This window comes from Dipodomys spectabilis, unplaced genomic scaffold (genome assembly GCF_019054845.1).
Source record: "Dipodomys spectabilis isolate Male_0828 unplaced genomic scaffold, ASM1905484v1 ptg000669l, whole genome shotgun sequence".
In the NCBI taxonomy this organism is placed as follows: Eukaryota; Metazoa; Chordata; class Mammalia; order Rodentia; family Heteromyidae; genus Dipodomys; species Dipodomys spectabilis.
In genome coordinates this window covers 3,817,155-3,838,884 of record NW_024871346.1, presented here as the reverse complement: position 1 = coordinate 3,838,884, position 21,730 = coordinate 3,817,155, and the positions used below count along the sequence as shown (strand labels likewise).

Here is a 21,730-nt window from a genome sequence, read left to right as displayed (position 1 = left end):
AGCCCACATCAGCTTTTAAACACTTGGGGCTAGGGCAGGGAAAGGGGGAGGCTGAGTGTTGGTTTTAGCCAATGATTGTTACAAGAAATGCACACCTTAAGTTTAAATTTCTGGCCAAGGTTTTGCTTGTGGGAAGCAGGAGAATAGAAAAAAGGGTGGTGATGGCCCGCTGGGTTAGGGCTCCCATTGCTCAGAAAACAGCAGAAGCAGAGTTACAGAGTGGCAGAGTTAGGGAGTTACAGAGTTACAATTGCAGTTACTAGCTAAAGTAATGAGTTACCAGGGAAGTCTTATCCACAGCACACTTACATTTATATCTTAAAAAATCATTCATTATCCATTTTACATAACTCAAGTCAAATATGGTAGTCCATCTTTATGTCCTCCACCATATCAGTAAAAATGCTAACCTTGAGCCAAAACAGCCAGGCCTGATCACAAGACCCTGAGTTCAAGCCCCAGAACAGGCACAAAACACAGAATTTTGAAAAATGCTATCAATGCATAACCCATTCAAAGATGAAACTTATGAAGGGAAGATTTTTGCAGTCATCAAAGTGTTCTCTTTCTTGCCTTCTCCAAGGGCAGAAGACACTAGAAGCGGTGCTCACAATGGAGATTTGGAAGTCGTTCCTTGAACATTTCCTATGCCATATGCAGTCTTGTCCGGCTGCCATTTATGAGCCACCCCTCAATCGAGGCTGCTAGATACAATCTGTTGTAACTACTGTTGAAAAAGTAGACTGATTCTCCCATCCAAATCTTTAAGGACTAGAGAGTCTTCAAAGATTACCTCCAGAGAAATGAAATTATGACCTACACAAACAGGACTCACTGAGAACATGCTGCCCCTTGTCCTATGCTTCTCTAAAACTGGCTCAAGAAAGCAGACTGGGAGCCGGGCGCTGGTGGCTCATGCCTGTAATCCTAGCTACTCAGGAGGCTGAGATCTGAGGATCACGGTTCAAAGCCAGCCCGGGCAGGAGAGACCGTGAGACTCCTATCTCCAATAAACCACCAGGAAACCGGAAGTGGCGCTGTAGCTCAAGTGGTAGAAGGCTCGCCTTGAGCTGAAGAGCTGAGGGACAGCTCAGGCCCAGAGTTCAAACCCCACGGCCGACAAAAAAAAAAAAAAGCAGACTGGGGATCAAGTGTAGTGGTTTCCATTGGTAATCCCAGCACTCAAGACTGAGACAGAAGACTGAAGGAGACCAATCTGGGCTACAGAGCTAGACCTTGAGTTAAAGCCAAAAGGAGACTTGCAGTGCTCTCTGTCTCTGTCTCTCCCTCCCCCCTCCCTCCACCTTCTCCCCTCTCTTCCTAACACTCTCTCTCTCTCTCTCTCTTTCTGTGTGTGTGTGTGTGTGTGTTTACAGAGAAAACTAGCCTAGTGTGAAGCCTAGCTTGGTGTGGTCATTACTGCCTGAGGCTTGAAGCACTCCTGTGGTTTTAGATATTGCCCTGATACCAAAGTTAGGGCCTGCTCATCCTTTCTTAGAATCCTATCCAGGGTAGTGGTAGAGGGAAGTCCAAACATTCTTAGCACTCAAAACATCAAACAATGAGCTGGAGTGTCAGAAAAAAAAAAAGATATTTAACTCTTTGCTCAACAGCATAATTTTTATCACGTACAAAAGCAACAGAACCCTCATATGATGAAGCATAGCCATTAAAAATGAGGTTCAGAAAAATACTTAATGGCATGGGGAAATTACTCACGTTACGTGTCAACGTTAGGAGCACTCAAAGAGCTGTGACAGTATCATTCCACCTTTGTGGTGCACATTTGTAAGTGCATAGAGACAACCAAAATAACACACCTGTGAATTCCACAACATTTTATTTCTCGAGAGAGATTCTCAGTTGCTCTCGCTTTCATCTGAGTTCTCATTAGGGTTCTCCACTTTTTTTTCCTAACCAAATTGGGATCAGAGATTTTGCAAGAAAATAGTCAACAATGCTTTTAAGACTACTAGATATGTAACCAGATAAGAACCTACATGGAGAGAGAGATCAGCATAGAACATACTGAAATATGACATATAATGATGATGATGATAACATCACACAAATTTATTAAAGCATCCAAATCTTGGTGGCTAACCCTTACTCATAACTGAACAAAAGCTAAAGAGTTAAAAGGGTTCTCTAAAATGATGACCTTTATTGAAAGATGCTTTAAGGACAAAAAAAAATGTTACAACGATTTCTACACTCTTGAGGGTATAATGTGGGGTGGGGGGGGGGAGAGAGGTATCATCTATAACAATCAAAAAAAAAATCCCTAAATAAGTCAAGATGGAATCTGCGAGAATTTCTCTAAAATCCTGCAGTTGGCTCCAACTGAATATGTATTACTCATTTCTCAGAAATTAAAATCTTACTAAACGTCTGTCTTTCCATGTATTCCTAACAATGAGTTAATATGTAGACGTTTAACCCATATGCAGTGAAACCAGAAGAGGTCGGTCTTTCGAGAGTAACACCAGATTTGTTACACCCAAGTCCCTTCTTCATGTGTGCATAAAACAATAGACAGACTGAAAAGAACCCCAGAGACAAGGCAACAAGGGACCTCTTCTTAATGTGTCATTTGCAGATGACTCTGTAGTCCTTACCTCAGATATGGTGTGTACACTTGCACATCTGAGGGAAGATGGGGGTGGGGGGAGGAGAAGGGGTGAAAAAATGCAGCACAGGGGCCCATCAGCTGCAGTGGACATTTGAGGAAAATGAACTGAGCAACTCAAGGAGGTGGCAATGGGAGGGAGGGAATGAGAGAGAAAGAGGGAGCAGCTGACACCAAGCCAAAGGGAAGAAATGCACCCCCTCACCACCTGGAGAGGAAGGAAGAGTCTGGTGAAAGTTCGTGGAGTGCATCCACTTTGCAGATGGAAGCTGATGTCGACTGTCCCTGGGGAGGTGAAAATGCGTTGGTGACTTTGATGAAGAACGATGCCACCATGTTGAGAAACATTTGTAACCACTTCATCTCAATAAATAGTTGCAAAAGAAAAGACTATATATATATAATAGATAGGTATGATAGATATAATATATATAATTATATATATATAATAGACATATAACAGATATAATATACTAGATATATACTAGACATATAATAGATATAAATATAATAGATATATGTAATAGAAATAATAGATATATAATAGAACAGATAAAATAAATATATAATAGATATAATAGATAATAGATATATATATAATAGAAATAAAAGATATAATAGATATATAATAGACATTATAATAGATATACTAGATATATAATAGACATAATAGATATAAGTAATGGATATGATAGATATATATATAATATATAATAGACAAATATACTAGAAATAATAGATGGATATAATATAGATATAACAGATGGATATAATATAGATATAATAGATATATGTAATAGACATAATAGATATATAATAGATATAATGGATATAAGATATACAATAGATAGAAATAAAAGATATAATAGACATATATAATAGATATAATAGGTAATAGGTATATAATACATACACTAGATATATACTAGATATATAATAGATATAAATATAATAGATATCTATAATAGAAATAATAGATATATAATAGAATAGATATATAATACACATATATAATAGATATATAATAGACATCATAGATATATGTAATGGATATAATAGATATATGTAGTAGATATAATAGATATAAGATATCTAATAGAAATAAAAGATATAAGACATATATAACAGATACAATAGATAGTAGGTATATATAATAGATATATTAGACATATATAATAGATATATAATAAACATAGATATATGTAATGGATATATATAATAGATATATGATAGACATATATAATATAGATATAACAGATGGATATAATATAGATATAATAGGTATATGTAGACACTGAGAATCCCACGACCGCAAAGCAGCGCTGCCGTGGGAAGCTGGCGGGAGGAGCGAGGCAGGCGCGGCGGCCGCGGCGTGGAGTCGGCTCGCGTGGCCCTCCGGACGCGATCCCCGGCCCCCGCCCCGCGCCGCCCCTACCTGCGCTCGCGCGCGCTCCACGAACTGGAGCGGCGCTCGGCCCAGCTCGGCTGCGGCTCCGACCCAGGGCAGCCAGCCCCGGACGCACGGGGGGCCGCGCGGGCGCCCGCGCCCGAGCACCCAGCCCAGCACCGCGCACGCGAGCGCCAGCACGGCCGCCACGGCGGCGGAGAGCAGCTCCATGCCGCCGGAGACGCTGGGGAAAGCCCCGCGGCCCGGGCCCTGCCGCCGCCGCCGCCGCGGGTTCGGGATCAGCCGCCGGGCGTCCCGATCCTGCGGCCACAACTTTCGCCGCGACTTCTCTCGCGTACTTGGAGCTCCTCTTCCCCGCCCCGACTTTTAAGCGACTTCGGCATCCTCGCTTCCAAGTCTCCGCCCCACCCCACACCTCTCTCGAGAATGTTTGCCGACTACGCAAAAAGAGAAAAAGAAGTCCCGGGCTGAGCGGGGCGGGCGGAAGCGCTCGCACACGGTTGCCATGGAGACGGGGCGTGGCGAGGCCACGGGCATCTCTCTGCGGACCAATCGGCGCCATCGCCGCGCCTGAAGGACTACATTTCCCAGAAGCCTCTTGGACTCGGCTTTGTGTCTGGGCTGCGGTGTGCGGGGCGGCGGGGCCCCGCTCGGTGTCTCGGGTGCGCGGAGCCCAGCGCGGGAGATGGGTCCTCTGCGGGCGCTGGCGGGCTGAGGAGGGACCGCCTTCGCTGAGCGGCGCCGGCGAGAACGGGGGTGCATTTGCGGTCCGGACCTGCCGCTGGATGTCGGTCCCGGAGGAGGAGGGGGCGCGGCCGCCGCTCGCGCAGCGATGGCCGCGGGCCAGCAAGTTCCTCCTGTCGGGCTGCGCGGCCACCGTGGCCGAGCTAGGTACCCGCCGTCCCCGCGAGGGCCGCGGCGCGGTGTGGCGCCCGGAGGGAGTGATGGGCGGGCCGTGGGACCAGGCCGGGCCCCGAGCATCCCGGAGGGCCGCGCGGGCGTGCGGGCTGCAGAGCCGGGCCAGGCCCGCCTCGGGGGCCTCCCCCAGCCCCCTGCCCCGGCGGGAGGCCTGGGCCGGCCGCGGCCAGGCGGGCCTTGCCGGGGCAGGGATGCGCTCTCGAGCCCCAATGGGGTACTTTTGAGGAGCTTCCTGAGCTGCCCCTCCGCCCGCCCGAGGCATCATCCCTGCCCCGCTTTTGCCAGTAGCCGGCGGGGAGGGGGGAGGGGTTGGGGGAGGGGGAGGCGCTTGGACTCGACCTGGGCGCCTGTCCCTTAACCTTTTCGCCCGAGGTGGGGCTCTACCACTTGAGCCACAGCTCCACTTGCGGCCATTTGGTGGTTATTTGGAGTTAATGTGCTAGTGATCACCTCCTAAGAGCTTGGAAGAAGAGTCTTCCTGAATGAGTCAGAGACCACCTAGCAGGCTTGAGGAGGCCTATGCCTGAGGAGGTGGCATTTCTTCCAATAATTGCACCGGGAGAGTGCGTGGTCTCTGTGAGACTTTAACTTTGTGCTTTCACTTACCCTTATTTTCTCCCCCCCATTAAAACAATTAAAAAGTAACAGCCCTGATGTGTTAGTCATTTGAAAACAGCCCTGTCATAACACAAATCTATTTTGTATTTCTAGCCTGTCGGGGGAACATGGTCATGACCTGTTGTTTATACTCTTCTCATCTGGCCCCTTGGCCCCTCTATTTTTTTTTTTCCTTTCTCTAAGCTGATGGGGAATTCTTTTTTTTTCCCATTGATTTTACTGAAATAAACTGTTAACTTTTAAAGAACTCTGAAATCTGATTGCCAAATGACTTATTTCCAGTTTGTTTTGTAACCAATGTTTCTCATTAAGTCTCAAAAGACTTTTGTACAGGAACATTCCTCTTGTAAAAAGCCAGGGTGAGCATTATTGGAGGACTGCACCTGAGCGAAGAGGAAAGCCAGGGTGTGGGATGGATTTCCAGTAAGCGAGCTCTGAGTCTGAGCCTGAAACACTAAGTAACCAGAATGAAAACAAAATTGTTTTCATAAAGTTTTTTACTTAGAATCTCCCATGTTCAAGTTCATATGTCAGCATCTCTGTGCATAAGCTTATTTATGTTTTAGGAAATGATTAGCAAGTTAGTAACTTTTCCAAAGGCCACTGGAAAGATTTAATAGTGTCTCTTTTCTTCTTCAAAAAAGGTGATGGTCATTGCCAAGTCTTAGATTATGACAGTGGTGTCCACGAACTTGTCAGGATAGCATGACCTCTCTTATTCAAGACATTGTGTTGGATATAATGATAAGCTTGATTTTTCTTATGCGTATCAGGAAGCTTAACTGTTTTAACGTGAAAGATCTGTCTCTATTTCAAAATGTAAACAGAATTTGAGGCTTATAAAGGAGGCCATGAGTAGGCCGTGCATAAAACATACCAGAGCTGGTAAAAAGCCACTTAATCCATGCCCTGATTGAAAGAATATTGAGCATTCCACCCTTGCATATAAGAGAAGACATACATTCCATTACATCTTCTGTTTCTGAAACACCAGGTTCCTAACAATGTAGAACTCGGCTTCATCATGCATTTATTGTAGTACCTGAGAGTACGTGGTACACGGTTCTAAAGTTGGATCCGTCTTGGCTGATATATTCATAACTGCAGTCCATTGGATATCACAGAATATACTTTAAACATCCCCTTTGGAAAGCAAAAGTTGAAGACTAGATTTTAGATGTAAATTTCTGCAAACATCAAGGGATTTGTATTCCAGACTGGCCTGGAATTTAGGATGATCCTCCTTCAACCTCCCAGGCAAGGATTCGCGCACACACACACCATGGAATGTTCTGACTCTTCACTGGTGCCTCTTTCTGGGGTACTCTGGTGCAGGGAGCCTGTGGGAATTGATGATTCTGCTGCAGAAAACATGTGAATGGGTCTAGGGCATTTTTAATTTTCCCTTACTTAGATGTATTTCGAAACTTGAGAACCATGAATCATGAGGAAAATACTGATCCTGTGATTTTATAAATCTGCTTTGTTTCTCTGAATCTTGTGATTTCTCCCTCCCCACCCCTTGTCTATTTTTTCTTTTGTTAGCAACCTTTCCCCTGGATCTCACAAAAACTCGACTCCAAATGCAAGGAGAAGCTGCCCTTGCTCGACTCGGAGAGAGTGTGCGACAACCTGCCCCCTACAGGGGCATGGTACTCACAGCCGTGGGCATCATCCAGGAGGAAGGCTTCCTAAAGCTTTGGCAAGGAGTGACACCCGCCATTTACAGACACGTAGGTATTTATCTTGATCCCAGCTGGTAAGTTTGTTCCGAGTTCAGTGTTTGTCTCCTCTGCTTTTCTGTTCCCAAATCCAGCAAGCTTCTGTCCTCCACTAATACAACAAATCATTAGAAGGGGAAAAAATTTGCCAACTGCAGTTAGTTTTCTGAATTTTTAGAAATATATAGGAAAATACTGAAGTAATGAACTACTTTCTTCACCACCATTTTACCATTAAGATTTATTACTTATGAAATTGTAACCTCGCTGTACACCACCTTTATAATAACAATAAAAATTCTGATAGAAGAAATTGAGCAACTTGTTTAAATACACATACATACACATAGATTTATTTCACATATTAGAAATTTTAGGGGAATGTGTTAATTCTCCAATGAAGTTCCATACATTTGTTCAGTGAAAATGTTTTATACCAAACTACATACGAGAGCAGTTGAGACAAAAAAACCACACCTGCCTGGAGAAAGGCGCTGTGATCTGATGAAAGGGTAAGCAAGAAGAGAGCGGGTTGATCATTAGTTAGTATGTAAGCACGCTCTTAGAACATTCACTGAGGGCCTAGAACGCGGGAGAAAGGGTAATGAGTGAACAAACAGAAAAGGGATCATCTTTTCTGGAAAGATTCAGACAATGGCGTGTGAAGTCCTGAGATTTAAAAAGAAGTGTCCCACTTAGAGGAAATATCAATAAGCCCATGTTCAGGTGCAGAGATGCAGGAGGGAAAGACACAGCTAGAGCGAGAAACGAGGCCAGGCCAGCATGTCCTCTTATTAAGCAAAGACCTGAACGTGTGTGTGCGCGCGCGCGCGTGCGTGTATGCGCACACACGTGCGTGTGCAAGCTAAAACTGAGTTTGAACGTGGGGTGTGGGTGTTATATTCAATGTTTTCGCTTTCTGCCACTTGAGAGCCACTTCTGTTTTCAGCTGGTTTTAGTTTTGTTTTCCAGTAGTGAATTGGAGATACGGGTCTCATGGATTTTCCTGCCCATGCTGGCTTTGAACCACAATCCTCAGCCCCCCAGCCTCCTGAGTAGCTGGGATTACAGGCATGAGCTCACCCATTTAATGGTCTGTTTTCCAGTGTACTCTGGCGGTCGGATGGTCACCTACGAGCATCTCCGAGAGGTCGTGTTTGGCAAAAGTGAAGATAAGCATTACCCACTTTGGTAAGTTTTGTTTTTGTTTTGAAAATAATTTGCTATGGTCCCTAAAAGTTTTAGTGTCTTATCTATTAGGTTTAGTAAAGGTTTATGTTCATATTAAAATTACTGTAATCATTACCCTGCTCATGTATCTGTAACTCTTCTGTACAGTATCTTTACAATAAAATATATATGTTTAAAAAAATAAAATTACTGTAATAAACTTAATCACAATATAAATTCAAATAATTGAGCCTCTTCTGCACCTCACAGACATAATGTATCTACATAACTTAATGCACATTTAACATTTTCATGTTAAAATTTCTAACAGCATATTTTTTGTAAATATCAACCATTTTTATTTTACTATTATTTTATAATTCAATGTATTGTTAGCTTGATTTGGTGAGTATAAATAAACTATACCATTACGTATTTGTGTATGTTTTAATAATAGTGTGACATTCTTCTCTATTTTAGATACCCTGTATTGGTAGACTTTGGCAAGCCCCAGGTTTTACATCTCTTCTAACATCCTGAATATGTAGACAACATTTCACCTCACCAATAATTATGAGAAATCATTAAAATTATCTTTAATCTGTTGGGGGAAATTTAAATTACTGCAGTCTTACCTGTTGTAAATTTTTAATGTGTGGTCCTCTATCCTGTCTCTAACTTATAATAATAATTATCCAGTCTCCTCTTGCTCACTATTGGCTAGGAGAAGAGAAGGATGATAATAAGATGAAAAGAGTTTTAGAGAGATGATTTCAAATACTATTCATTTGGGGAACTTATAAAGTAGGGGATTTTAAATTTTGGTTTATTAGCCTTTGTCTATGAGGCTGATTACAACTGTGCTGCTTTTATGACCCTGTCTTCAGATTTGAATTATAGTCAGTTCAGATGTTTATGTCTTTGAAGCAACTGTCTCGTTGGATTCCAGTGATGTAAGGCTGGACACTTTAGATTTTAACTTTGGTCCTTCCTGTCAGTAAATAGCTAAACCACATACTTTCTCTGTGCTTTATCTTTATTTTCACTTTGTGTTTTACCCAGCATCTGTCTTACCTTCTTGCCATGGATTCACTATACAAATCTGGAATTAATGGCAATTTTTAAAACATGTATCCTAGGAAGTCTGTCATTGGAGGGATGATGGCTGGTGTGATTGGCCAATTTCTAGCTAACCCAACAGACCTGGTGAAGGTTCAGATGCAAATGGAAGGAAAACGGAAACTTGAGGGAAAACCACTGAGGTAAGTTCTCCAGTTAATACTTGATACACTTCCTTTTCTTTTTGCCAACACCATGTTTTGAACATTTACCTAATGGACTTATTTTTATAACCCAATATCCATAAAGGTGTCCCTACTGATCCTTTTAGCCTAGAAGTTATATTTAGTTGGGCAGCAATGGCTCACAGCTATAAACTGGAGCCTGAGATCTAAGGATTGCAGAAGACGGTCTGGGTGAGGAAAATCTTAGAGACTTGTCTCAGCTAACTAGCAAAAAGCCAGAAGTAGAGCTGTGGCTCCAGTAGTAGAGTGGCAGCTTTGAGCAGAAAAGCTAAGGGATAGCTCAATCAAGGCCCTGAGTTCAAGCCCCAATATGGAAGGAGGAGGTTGGCTGTGGGGGAGAAGTTACATTAGGAGGAAAGCTAAGCTGGACCTTTTCTTTTTCTGATGAAATGTGACTATGTGTAACTCTGCTGCTTCTCCCCACTTAATTGTCAAATTAGATGGTAGACTCTTGGCTTATTGCAAGTGATCATTAAAATTTTCCCTTGTAAGAACTCCGCCATTGTTGTTGTGGCTTGGAATTGTGGCGGCCACTTTTACTGTCTGAATTTTCATTTTAGAAAAGGCTACCTCTAAAGGTTTCCCCGAAGGCTACACAAGCCTGGCTTTCCCCCACTTGCTTCTATGAAAAAGAAAATTAACAAGGTCAATCTTGCAACTTCTTCCCACTTCCTCGTCTAATAGCATTCTTCCTACATATGATTGTTTTACATTACTTCAGATTATAGCAGCTATCAGTGAAAGTTATGCAACTGCATTGACATACACCACCGGAATACCAAGAGTGTTCAACTTCGTTATTATTTCCCTTAGATTCCGTGGAGTGCATCATGCATTTGCAAAAATCTTAGCTGAAGGAGGAATCCGTGGGCTGTGGGCTGGCTGGGTTCCCAATATACAGAGAGCAGCGCTGGTGAACATGGGAGGTGAGAGAAACTGTACTGAATTCTGAGACATCTGATTGCTGTTGTAGTTGTAAAAACAAATGCTTTTTGATTTGTAATAACATCGATGACAGGTGATGTGATAGTGAGCAATTCCATAGAGCATTCACCTGTATGCAGTAAGGTGTGAATAGCATTTCCTAAGGTGGACAAATTGTGGCAATAAGGATAAAGACCAAACTTATTCTCAGGCCTTCTTTCTACTCTGGACCTTGCATTAGCATTAGCATTAAAACTGAAGCTGGGCACTAGTGGCTCACACCTATAATTCTCGCTAGTCAGGAGGCTGAGATATGAGGATCATGGTTTGAAGCCAGCCCAGGCAGACAAATCTAACCTCCAGGCAACCAGCAAAATAGCCTAAGGTGGAACTGTGACTCAATTGGTAGAGCACTAGCTTTGAGTGGAAAAGCCAAACAAGGATGTAAGGCCTTGAGTTCAAGCTGCAGTCTTGGAACAACAACAACAAAAAGATTAAAACTGGTATATGATGTCATTGTGTGAGGGCTATTATATCCAGACTGCCCTCATTTTCTCCCTGGTTATACTTGTTCCTATTCCTAAGTGGTTCATCTTGTACTAACACTTCAGAAATACAGTCCTACCCCTTACTTTGCATTTTCAGTGACCATCTTCCTTTTATATGTTACAAATATAAACATTTTGTCAGTTATACCTCTACAAAGCTATAAAAAAAATTTAAAGCTAAATATTACTTTCACTCAGGAAATATTACCAGAATGGTAATATGTACTACTGGCACGGTAATTGGCATGGTACTACATACTACTGGTTTGGTAATACATACTGCTGACATGGTAATACATAAAACTGGAATGGTAATACACACTGCTGGCGTGGTAATACATACTGCTGACACGGTAATACATACAACTGGTGAATGCACAAATGACACTGACCCTTTGGGGAAAATAGAAGGAGGAAAGCATTTTTAAGTAAGTGACATGTCAGTGAATGGCTTTTTTTAAGAAAACATAGCAGTCTTAATTAAGTACACACCTAATTGGTGACATTAAAATGTAGATTGTGTTGCCTGGCATAGTGATACACACTTGTAATCCTAGTGCTGTGGAGGCTGAGGTAAAAGGATCAAGAGTTTGAGGCCAGCCTGGGCTACATAGCAAAATCCTGTCTTCAAAGCAAAGTAAATCCATATAGTTATAACATTTTATAAAAACAAGAGGTCAACCAGAGCCCACTATCCAACTGAAATATCCTAACAGGTAATGGATAGACAAACACACGAACCATCTATACTGGCATACCAGCCATGCACACGTACCAGAATGAATACAGCACCTTCATGGGAAATGAAGTATAGGAAATATTGCTGTAATAGAAAAGAAAAAAAGCAGCAGCTGGTCTTTCCTGTTTAGAAAAGAAGAAGCAGAAATGAAAGCCTCCCTCCTGTCATCCTAGGGTTTCATCTCAGAACGGTCACCTCCCGCACATGCACGGCCTGGGGAGGTAGGTTCCAACAGTGCCCCTGACCTCCATCCTTCCACGTCCCCTTCTCTGGTACTTCCTACTTCTGTGCCCACAAAGCAACCTCCCAACCAGACCACTGCCTCTCCATCCAACTCTATCCTCACATGCGTAGCCACAACCCACAGTGATTTATCTGAAATGCAAATCCAAAGGTAACTGGTTCCCTTAAAACCCTACCCTTGCTTCTCATTATTCAGATAACAAAGTGGACATTTGGAACCTGACATAAAAGGGCTACAAAACTTGTCCTGGGCTTTCAGAGACTGAGTGATTTCGACGCTTCTGCTGGGAAGAGTGAAGTATAAAGTTCGCGAGTTATAGTACAGATTCTGCTTCCTGCACAGAGGAAGCTGCTGCTCACCTCTGTGCTTTTTTCCCTCATTCCCCTCCTTTCTGCAGTTTTCTTTTACAGATCCCTAATGCTCTGCTACAGTGTCTTCTCGATCCCCTACATGCCAGGACCTCCCATAATCCCTTCTGTGTCCTCTGATGCCATGTGTCCTCTCCTGTGTTTCTGTAGTTCACTGTATTGCTATTACTCTGTACTTCCTTTCATTGTCTTCCATGCATCCCTATCTTCCACCAGCCCCTTGAAGGCAAGGACCATGTTTTTATTCATCTCGGTATTCTCATTACACAGGTGATGAATGAATTAATTATTGAAGGTATCTTAGGACCAATAACATGATCCTAAGAAATTGCTAAGTATTATTTTTGAGGGCTCCAAGAATGCACCAGTTAAAACAGCAAAGTCAGTCAGTCTGTTTATCTATTTCAGTCCATCTGTGTCTGCTGCATGCTTGTGGATATTTTGGTTTCAAGGAATCTTTCTGTTTGTAGTTTCTCAATGTGCTACTTCAAACTCTTGTTGCTTCGATTTCTCTCCCAAGTTCTGTCTTCCTTAGAATCTTCATTTAGATGCTCAGTGATCACGGATTCACCACACTAATTTATCAAGGCGCATCATTGTCTACTCATATCTTGGTTCTTTCCATTTCCCAAGGTATGGTGTTTTGACACTTTGACTTGCTCTTTATATCCAATTAGTCTAGTCAGTTTTGTCTTGCAGACGTAGCTCAGGTTCGTGCACTTCTCTCCATCCCTGGAGCTACTTCTTTGGCCACCTAGGATTTGTCCCCTCCTAGTGGACCACTACAGAAGGCTGGTCCATATGTCCCCGCAGCCAGTTTGCCTCCACTGTGCCTCACAAGTGTGGTTACCAAGGGCACTATTGCAGCCATCTTATTTAAAAACTGAATTTTCATCTCCGTCTCCATAAATGGCAACTCTGCCCTTTAAGTTGGTTGTACCCAAAACTTTTTAACCTTCAGTTTCCTTCTATCTGCAATCTGCTTGTTCTGGCTTCAGATTTTATTCAGAAGCTGAGCAGGACTCCACACCTCCTTTATCTAAGTCATCATCATGTCTAGGATCTCGTATCTATTAGCTTTGTCTCTCTACCATCTCTACAGAACAGTGGCAAGCATGCTTCAAAATAGCATGGTGCCCAATCACCTACCCTCTACCTCCTCTGCCATCCTGGGCCTACCCTGCCTGACCATACCTCCGGCTGGTCCTCTGACACCCCCTGCTTGACAGGCTCTGCTTTTGCCTGGGACACTCTCTCTTCATTTACAGGGATATTGTAGGCCTCTGCTCAGATGTCAGCTTTGTAAGATGCCCTCCCAGATCGCCCTATTTCAAAACAGTACCATGCTTCTACCCCTCCAGTTCCCTCTTCTTATCTTACTTGTCTTCAGAGATTTACTTCAGGAGATGATACCATCTGTAGTTTACTTTGTGGTCTTGCCCCCAGTGGAGAGCAGGAATTTTTCTCACTCTACTCAGGATTTCTCCTCCAGACTTTAGAATAGTATCAGGCACATGGTAGGCACTCTGATATTTGATGAGTTGATCATGTGTCCTTTATTACCATATTCCAGTCTGGTCTCCTCTCCTTCACTGTGGGTAATCTTTATAACACTCCAGCACTGTGACGTAACTTTGCTGTTTAGAACCCTCTAATAACTCCTCCTTATCGTTGACAAACAATATGACAAAAAGTATGACAAAGCTGAATGTGGAGTCCTGATCAGGATGTTTTCTTTATACATGACTGGAACTCATGGCAGCCTAATTTAAACTCAAAAAGGAATTCGTCAATTCAAATACTGGAAATCCAAGAGGGTTAAGCTGATTTTAGACACAGCTGGGTTGAAGTGTTCAGATGATACAAAGAAATGTCTGTCTCCTCCTCTTCTGCTCCTCCCTCCCTGTGTAGCCCTGTTTCCTCTGCTTGAAAACAAGAATGCCATCTTTTATTCACGGACACATTCCTGCTCCAAGACTCATATTCAACACAAAAGATCTTTCTTCACTGTTGGGTGAACAAATACTTAAACCTTCTTTTTCCTTTGCCAGATTTAACCACTTACGATACAGTGAAACACTACTTAGTGTTGAATACATCACTTGAGGAAAATATCATGACTCATGGCTTGTCCAGGTAAGTGACTTTTTTTTTTCCTGGATCATCTTTCTTTCATTTTTTGGCCTAAATGCTCACTTTGAGGGTCTTTCAACCAGGAACCTAGTGGTATCAATTACCCCTAAAGAAGGATGATAGTGTATACATGAAGAGTAATTTTCTTAACATTTGTTTGCAATGAGATGGAAGTGACAGATAAAAATTGCAGGATATTTAGATTAAACCATACTGTCCCATCCCGGGATGAGTTGTGATGATGATGCCCCACTAGGCACGACAACTGTGTGTGAAATGGACCGCGAAGGGCCCCTGCCCAGAGACCGCCAGACAGGTGTTCTCTGAAAACACTGGACAGTACATTTTTTAAAGTCACTTGCTTACTACAGGGTTCAGAAGAGGGAGAAAAAAAATGACCACTTGGAAGGGCATAAAAAGGAGGGGAACTGGCCACTAGTGGCTCACACCTATAATCCTAGCTACTCAGGAGGCTGAGACCTGAGGATTGCAGTTTGAAGCCAGCCCAGGCAGAAAGTCCATGAGACTCTTATTAACTAACAAAAAAACAGAAATGGAACTGTGGCTTGGTTTTGAGCAAAAACACTTAGGGAAAGCGCCCAGGCTCAGTGCACATGCGCGTGCGCCGACAGAATTAGATATTTGGGTTTTGAAGGAACATGGCTTTTCCCAGACAGAAGAAAGACATTCTGGGGAGGGATTTACCTGCACCTCTGTAATACAGCTGTCTGATTCTCCATTGGAAAGAGTTCCTTCTAGAAAATCTACTGTCCTTGACAGGACAATGATGTCATGAAGTTCCTGATGGTACTTTCACACTCTAGGTCCCTGAGCCACCAAGATGACTCTACCTGTGTATCCTATGGTATTAATAACTCAATAATACAGTTAGTAATATTAATAATACAAGTATATTAGCAGCAGCACGTCAGTTTTGTTGGAGACACAACAAATACACAGCACACAATTTAGAGAGTGCTTCTGAGTCCTTGGCATGTGCTGTTCTGTCTAGCTTGCATCCTCATCTTCCAGGGCTGCACCTGCTTAGCTCAGTCCTGCAGTCGCCTCTAGGCCCCATCCTGCCTGTCCGTCACTCACCCACCACCACCCCCTGCAGTGCTTATCACAGGGCCCCCCCGCCCCGTGTGGTTTTATTCAGTGCACTTAGCAGCACTGGGAATGAATGACTTGTTTCTCCTTTGCCTCTCTCCAGAAGAGGGTAGGCCCCACAGGCCCCCTTCACTGCTGGAAGGATGCCTGAGTAGACTCAGCACAGAGTACCAACTGTGGGTTACATTTTTATTATAATTTTTATTATAATTATTAATTTTTGGCTGATGAAACTGTTATGTAAGAACAGCATTATAAGCCAGGCACTGGTGGCTCACCCCTGTCATCCTAGCTACTCAGGAAGTAGAGATCCGAGGATCCTGCTTCCAAGCCAGCCCAGGCAAGAAAGTCCATGAGACTCTAATCTCCAATGAACTATTCAGAAAAAGCTGAAAGTAGCCGGGTGCCAGTGGCTCATGCCTGTAATCCTAGCTACTCAGGAGGCTGAGATCTGAGGATCGCAGTCCAAAGCCAGCCCGGGCAGGAAAGTCCGTGAAACTTTTACCTCCAATAAACCACCAGAAAACTGGAAGTGGCGCTGTAGCTCAAGTGGTAGAGCGCTAGCCTTGAGCTGAAGAGCTGAGGGACAGCGTTCAGGCCCAGAGTTCAAGCTCCATAACAGATCAAAAAAAAGAACAAGCTGCAAGTGGAGTTGTGGCTCAAGTGGGAGAGCACTAGCCTTAAGCCAAAGAAGCTTAGGGACAGCTCCCAGGCCCAGAGTTCAAGCAAAACAAACAAACAAAAACAGCATTATATTGAATATTATATTTAGTATTCTATTTTTTTCTTCTGGAGATAAAGATTTTGAACTTGATTGCTAGGCAGGCACCCTGCCACGTTAGTCATATTAAGTGCTGTTTCTTAACATTTAGTAGCAACTAAATATTACTTGTAAATTTCATTTATTTGCATCTACAGTTTATGTTCTGGGCTGGTAGCTTCTATTCTTGGAACCCCAGCTGATGTCATCAAAAGCCGAATAATGAATCAACCTCGAGACAAACAAGGGAAGTAGGTAGCTTAATGGCTGTAATAATATTGTGTTGTACAGATGTTTTCTTGTGATTATTCTTGATAGAAGTGTATTTGTGCAGTGAGGAAACTGTTGTAGGTAATTACTTGCTTTTTGTCAAATGGAAGGTTCTACTCTAGGGATCATCTGATTAGATAATTAACAATCATATTGTTTAGACATAAGGTGTTTATTGAGTCTTTACTGAGTGTTTTCACAGACTTTTTGAAAGCTTACTCTGCTGAGAATTTAGAGTACTTTCTTTAGAAGCTTTCAGGTGACATGGGGAGTTTGATTTAATGTAAAATAGTGAGTTCTCTCTAGAAGAGATCAGGTGGCTGAATTCTAAAGTATACTACAAGGGTGGGAATGAATCGAGTCAACTTGAAAATAAAGTTTAAGCTCAAATGAAACTACATAATATATATATGCACATACATATATGTACATATGTGTGTGTATACATGCATATGTATTTATAAACTTGTCTTAAATAAGCAGGAAGTATTTTACTGTTTTCTGATTACAGGGGAGAATGTAACAGAGGTCTTTTGATCTTTGCAGGGGACTTCTATATAAATCATCAACTGACTGCTTGATTCAGGCTGTTCAGGGCGAAGGCTTCCTGAGTCTATATAAAGGCTTTTTACCATCTTGGCTGCGAATGGTAAAGTTGTTTGTTTTATCCAATTTGCTTCTTTTATATTTAATTTACTTTCAATCTGTCGCTATTTTCCTTTTCTCTTCTGGTTTGTGGAATAGTTCTTCCCCCAAATCAAGCTCCATCTTCTCTTTTTAGAATGTCTTTTTGTTTTTTTAGTGTTTTTTCACCTCTCCTCAGAATCATGGTGCATTCCTTGGTCTAGTAAGGTAAAGTAAATCAGTTTAGTGCCTTGGCAGTTGCTCAGGTATTCTAAAGCTCATGGGTAGAATTTTGGTATGGTAAAATCTTTCCTAGTCTGTTTCTCTAAAATACAATAGATTGGGGTGGGAGACAGATTTCACAGTATAAATTTTTCCCATGACAGTTTTACTGCTTTAAAATTTATTAGTTTGATGACAAATGTTACATTACCTATTAATACTTACTATCACAGAACTCTGCTTTATAAGAAAGCATTTTATCATCCTTATGTAGTTCAAGTACTTTTTTTTTAAACTAAAATGAACTAAAATGTATATCAGACTTATCCAAAGACTATTATTAAAATAAGGTCTTTTGAAAGAACCATGAGTCATAACCCTAGAAATTCAAACGATCAAAGACTGACATAATACTATACACATGTATATCTAATTCAGCACATATTCCATATGAAGACCCTTCCTAAAGGGCTCAGCCTTGGTCAGCAATGTTAAAGGGAGAGTGTTCTGGAAAGAGGCTGGTGCTGTGGAGATATATAGAAAAATAAGTGTAGTTTACACCAAGGAATTTAGAAAACATCCCTGGAGAAGATTTCTGAACCGAGAGTTGAAGAATGGGTAAGACTTAGCAGGCAAATGGGGGAGAAAGAAACTTTCTAAGAATATAGAAGGATGGTTGGCATGGGCAGAGAGCCTGGTAAGTCCAGTGAACTGCGGGAAGCTCAACAAGCCAGGACACGGAGACCCGGAGGAGACAAAGGTGAGGTGGAGAAGGCAGAGACCAGACAGGCAGGGGCCACATGAACCCCAGGGTGGTGGGCACAAGTCGGTCCTTGACCATTGGTGAGTAATTCCTCAAATGGGGATCCTTTTCAGGAAGAAGATTTGGGAGTAAAGCAAGTCTTGTTTTAGCCAGAGCAACTCTAAGAAACTTGTCCAAGATCTCACAGGACAAGACAGAGCTAGAAACTCGACTGCAGGTCTGTTGCTCTCAGTGCGGGCTCCTCACTAGTGTAGTGTGCTGAGTAGGTCAGGATCCTGTGGCTGGCTTACAGGAAAGGAAGAAGACATTGCCTAGTGATGGAGGGTGTTGCCTAAGAAAGTCTGGCTCTCAGGATGGCTCAGTGGTAGAGTGCTTGCTTTGCATGCATGAGGCCCTGGGTTCAATTCCTCGCACCACATAAGCAGAAAAAGCCGGAAGTGCACCGTGGTTCAAGTGGTAGAGCGCTCACCTTGAGCTGAAGAGCTCAGGGACAGAACCTAGGCCTAGAGTTCAGGCCCCACAACCAACAGAAAGAAAGAAAGAGGGGGGCGGGGGAGGGAGAGAAAGAAAGAAAGTCTGGCTCTCCAGAAAAGATCACAGTGTGTCCTTACCTTGTTGGTCCACTGCAGCATGTGCCCAAGTGCAGAAAACGAATACAGACTCGAAAGTGCTCCCAGTCACTCAAGTCACTGGGACTGGTGAGTAGGCCGCAGTAGCTGGCATGTTCATGTTGCTCAGGGCACGTGGCAGGATATCCAGATGGTGATGTCCTCAACCTGGCTGCTGCCTCCTCAACTCAGTTCTGGAGCTCCACGTTATCATCAGACAGTTGCTCTGTACAAATCACAATAGGAAAAGCGTACTTGTAAACTTCATAGTTAAGAACATCAACCCAAGAAGCCTCTGAAGTATCCAGCCCCACAGAACAGCATGACAAAAGAAGTAGAGCTAACCACATGGGTTCCTGTGCACCATCTCAGTGTGGAAGGAAGGATTATGCAGGCTGCACACGTGCAGTCCCGCGCAGAGGCCCAGCAAGTCCACTCTTCTCCTACCCATGCTCCGTGGTTAGATGGTCCCCTCATCAACTCCCTTCTGAACCTAAGTAAACTCCACCAGAACCCGTTCCACCAGGTAGAGGCAGCAGGACTTTGCTTTCTCCCATCCCCGGCCAGTTCTTTACTTATGTGCCTATGGCTTTGTTCCTGTGATGTTGTCATAGCACAAAGAATATGTCCATGAGAACTAGAAGTGATTGTATAGTCCTTTGTGTGTGTGTTTGCCAGTCCTGGGGCTTGAACCCCTCGGAGCTTGAGTACCGTCGTTCAGCTTTTGGGCTCAAAGATGGCACTCTGCCACTTAAGCCACAGCTCTGCTTATGGCTTTTTGCTAGTTAATTGGTGATAAAAGTCTCATGGACTGTTCTGCCTGGGCTAGCACCATGATCCTCAGATCTCAGCTTCCTGGGTAGCTAGGATTACAGGGGTGAGCTACTGGCCCATCATACATTCTTAACTAAGACCTCTTCCTCCTTCATTTTTGTTGGCACAAGAAGGTGGTGCCTTTATAACTTTATATTCCTTATATAAACACGTCTTCATACATCAACTGACTAGGATATGTTCTCCTAAATATGCAACTTAAAGGAGAGAGGCTAAAAATTAGGTTCAAAGCATCCTTTGCCTGGTCCATATCTTAGTGGTTATATCTTTTCTATCTTTTGTAATTCCTAGGGATAGCTCAGCATCACTCCGGTTAAGGTTAAGCCTTTCTGAGCTGGAAGCTCTTTTCCCTATTTCATGTGAATTTTTATAGACATGTTAGAAGACATCAGGTGTTGGAATTTTAATGACCTAACTCTTAAAGAATAATCTTTTCCTTCCTTTCAAGTTGGTAAGTCTCTAATTATCATACTGCATGTACAAACTATGCAAGAGAATCCTAGCCTACAAGTCAGGCCTCAAGATATTTCCGTGAGAACACCGAAAGAATGGAGAACAGAAGAAACCTGCGGCCTAGCTCTTCTCCGTGTGGTATTTTATTGTTGAGCTTCAAGTATCCTCATCTATAAAATGGGGATAGCATTTTTTATTGTAAATTGGTGGGTTTGGGTTTTTTTTAGAGAAACTTTTGAAAAACAGATCATGAAAATGCTTTGTAAATTATAAAGTGCTTTACAAATGGATTCAGAATTACTCATTTTCAAAGGTGTGATGTATATGCATACATGTAGATATTCATAATCGCTTTGAAATGTGCACTAATCTTTTTGGTTAATCTTTCAGACCCCTTGGTCATTGGTGTTCTGGCTTACTTATGAAAAGATCAGAGAGATGAGTGGAGTCAGTCCATTTTAAGCCGCAGCTTTACTGTGGTCCTCCCCACTGCGGTGTTCAGTATTATTGAAATGGGCGTCGGCAACACCTAGCCCCTATCATTTCTACCTCTTTAGGAAGATAACTTACTCACAGACTGTGATCTACAGGGGGCGGCACTTTATTTTTCCCTGGAAACCCAAGACCTCTTTGACTCCTCTTTTTATCCAAATGTGATCACAAGGCTCTGGAGTGACACTCAGCACTGGGTTTCTAAAGAAGAACGGAGTCTGGGCACTTCTGCCCCTTTGACCTGCTGCTCTATGCTAAGGAGGCTGCTTAGAGGAGGAGAGCCGGAAGGAGCCAGCATATGCGATCTAAGTAGACAGTAGGAATGTAGAAGAACATATCCATAGCGCTTAAGAAATACATCTGACCTGTATGTATGTCAGTATTTAAAACCGAAGCTTGACGATTCGCTTTTCTGTTGCTATCCAAGTGTACATATTGTAAATTGAAGGGCAACGAATGAACATTCATGAATCAAAATATTTTTAGTTTCCTTACAGGAAGTTAATGTACACTTATGTTCAAGGAAGTTGATGTACAATTTCTTACCAGGAGGTTGGAAGAAGTCAAGATGAGATGATGAATGTCAAGGAACGAAGCAAAGGCCATCAGTGCCCACCCTAGACCCACAGTCACTGGTCAGTGCCCTGCCACACTGCTAGTGACTTTCCTTGATGAGACCAGAAGAGCATTTGCCATGTTCCCTGTCCCCTTACAGCTCGGACTGGCTACTTCACAAGAATCTTAATAAGACTTGCAACTTCATTGATTTAACGTTTATCTGTACGCTGGGTGGGCCAGTCACTCAGACCTGTAATCCTAGCTACTTAGGAGGCTGAGATCTGAGGATCATGGTTTGAAAACAGCCTGGGA

General features: G+C 42.8%; 1 protein-coding gene across 3 annotated transcripts; it reads left to right on the top strand.

Moving 5' to 3' along the window:
• Positions 1-4,687: 4,687 nt before the first annotated feature.
• Positions 4,688-21,423, top strand: Slc25a27 (solute carrier family 25 member 27). Of its 3 annotated transcripts, none has more exons than XM_042672111.1 (9): positions 4,688-4,928; positions 7,119-7,310; positions 8,401-8,485; positions 9,604-9,726; positions 10,582-10,694; positions 14,643-14,727; positions 16,753-16,845; positions 17,411-17,513; positions 20,926-21,423. In XM_042672111.1, exons 1-9 carry the CDS (start codon positions 4,823-4,825, stop codon positions 21,178-21,180), a joined length of 1,155 nt encoding a protein of 384 aa, XP_042528045.1. In that variant the 5' UTR covers positions 4,688-4,822; the 3' UTR covers positions 21,181-21,423. The 3 variants fall into 3 exon arrangements, with proteins under 3 accessions (XP_042528045.1, XP_042528043.1, XP_042528042.1); XM_042672109.1 differs by having other exon boundaries at positions 20,759-21,423; XM_042672108.1 differs by lacking the exon at positions 20,926-21,423 and having other exon boundaries at positions 17,411-17,790.
• The last annotated feature ends 307 nt before the right edge of the window (positions 21,424-21,730 follow it).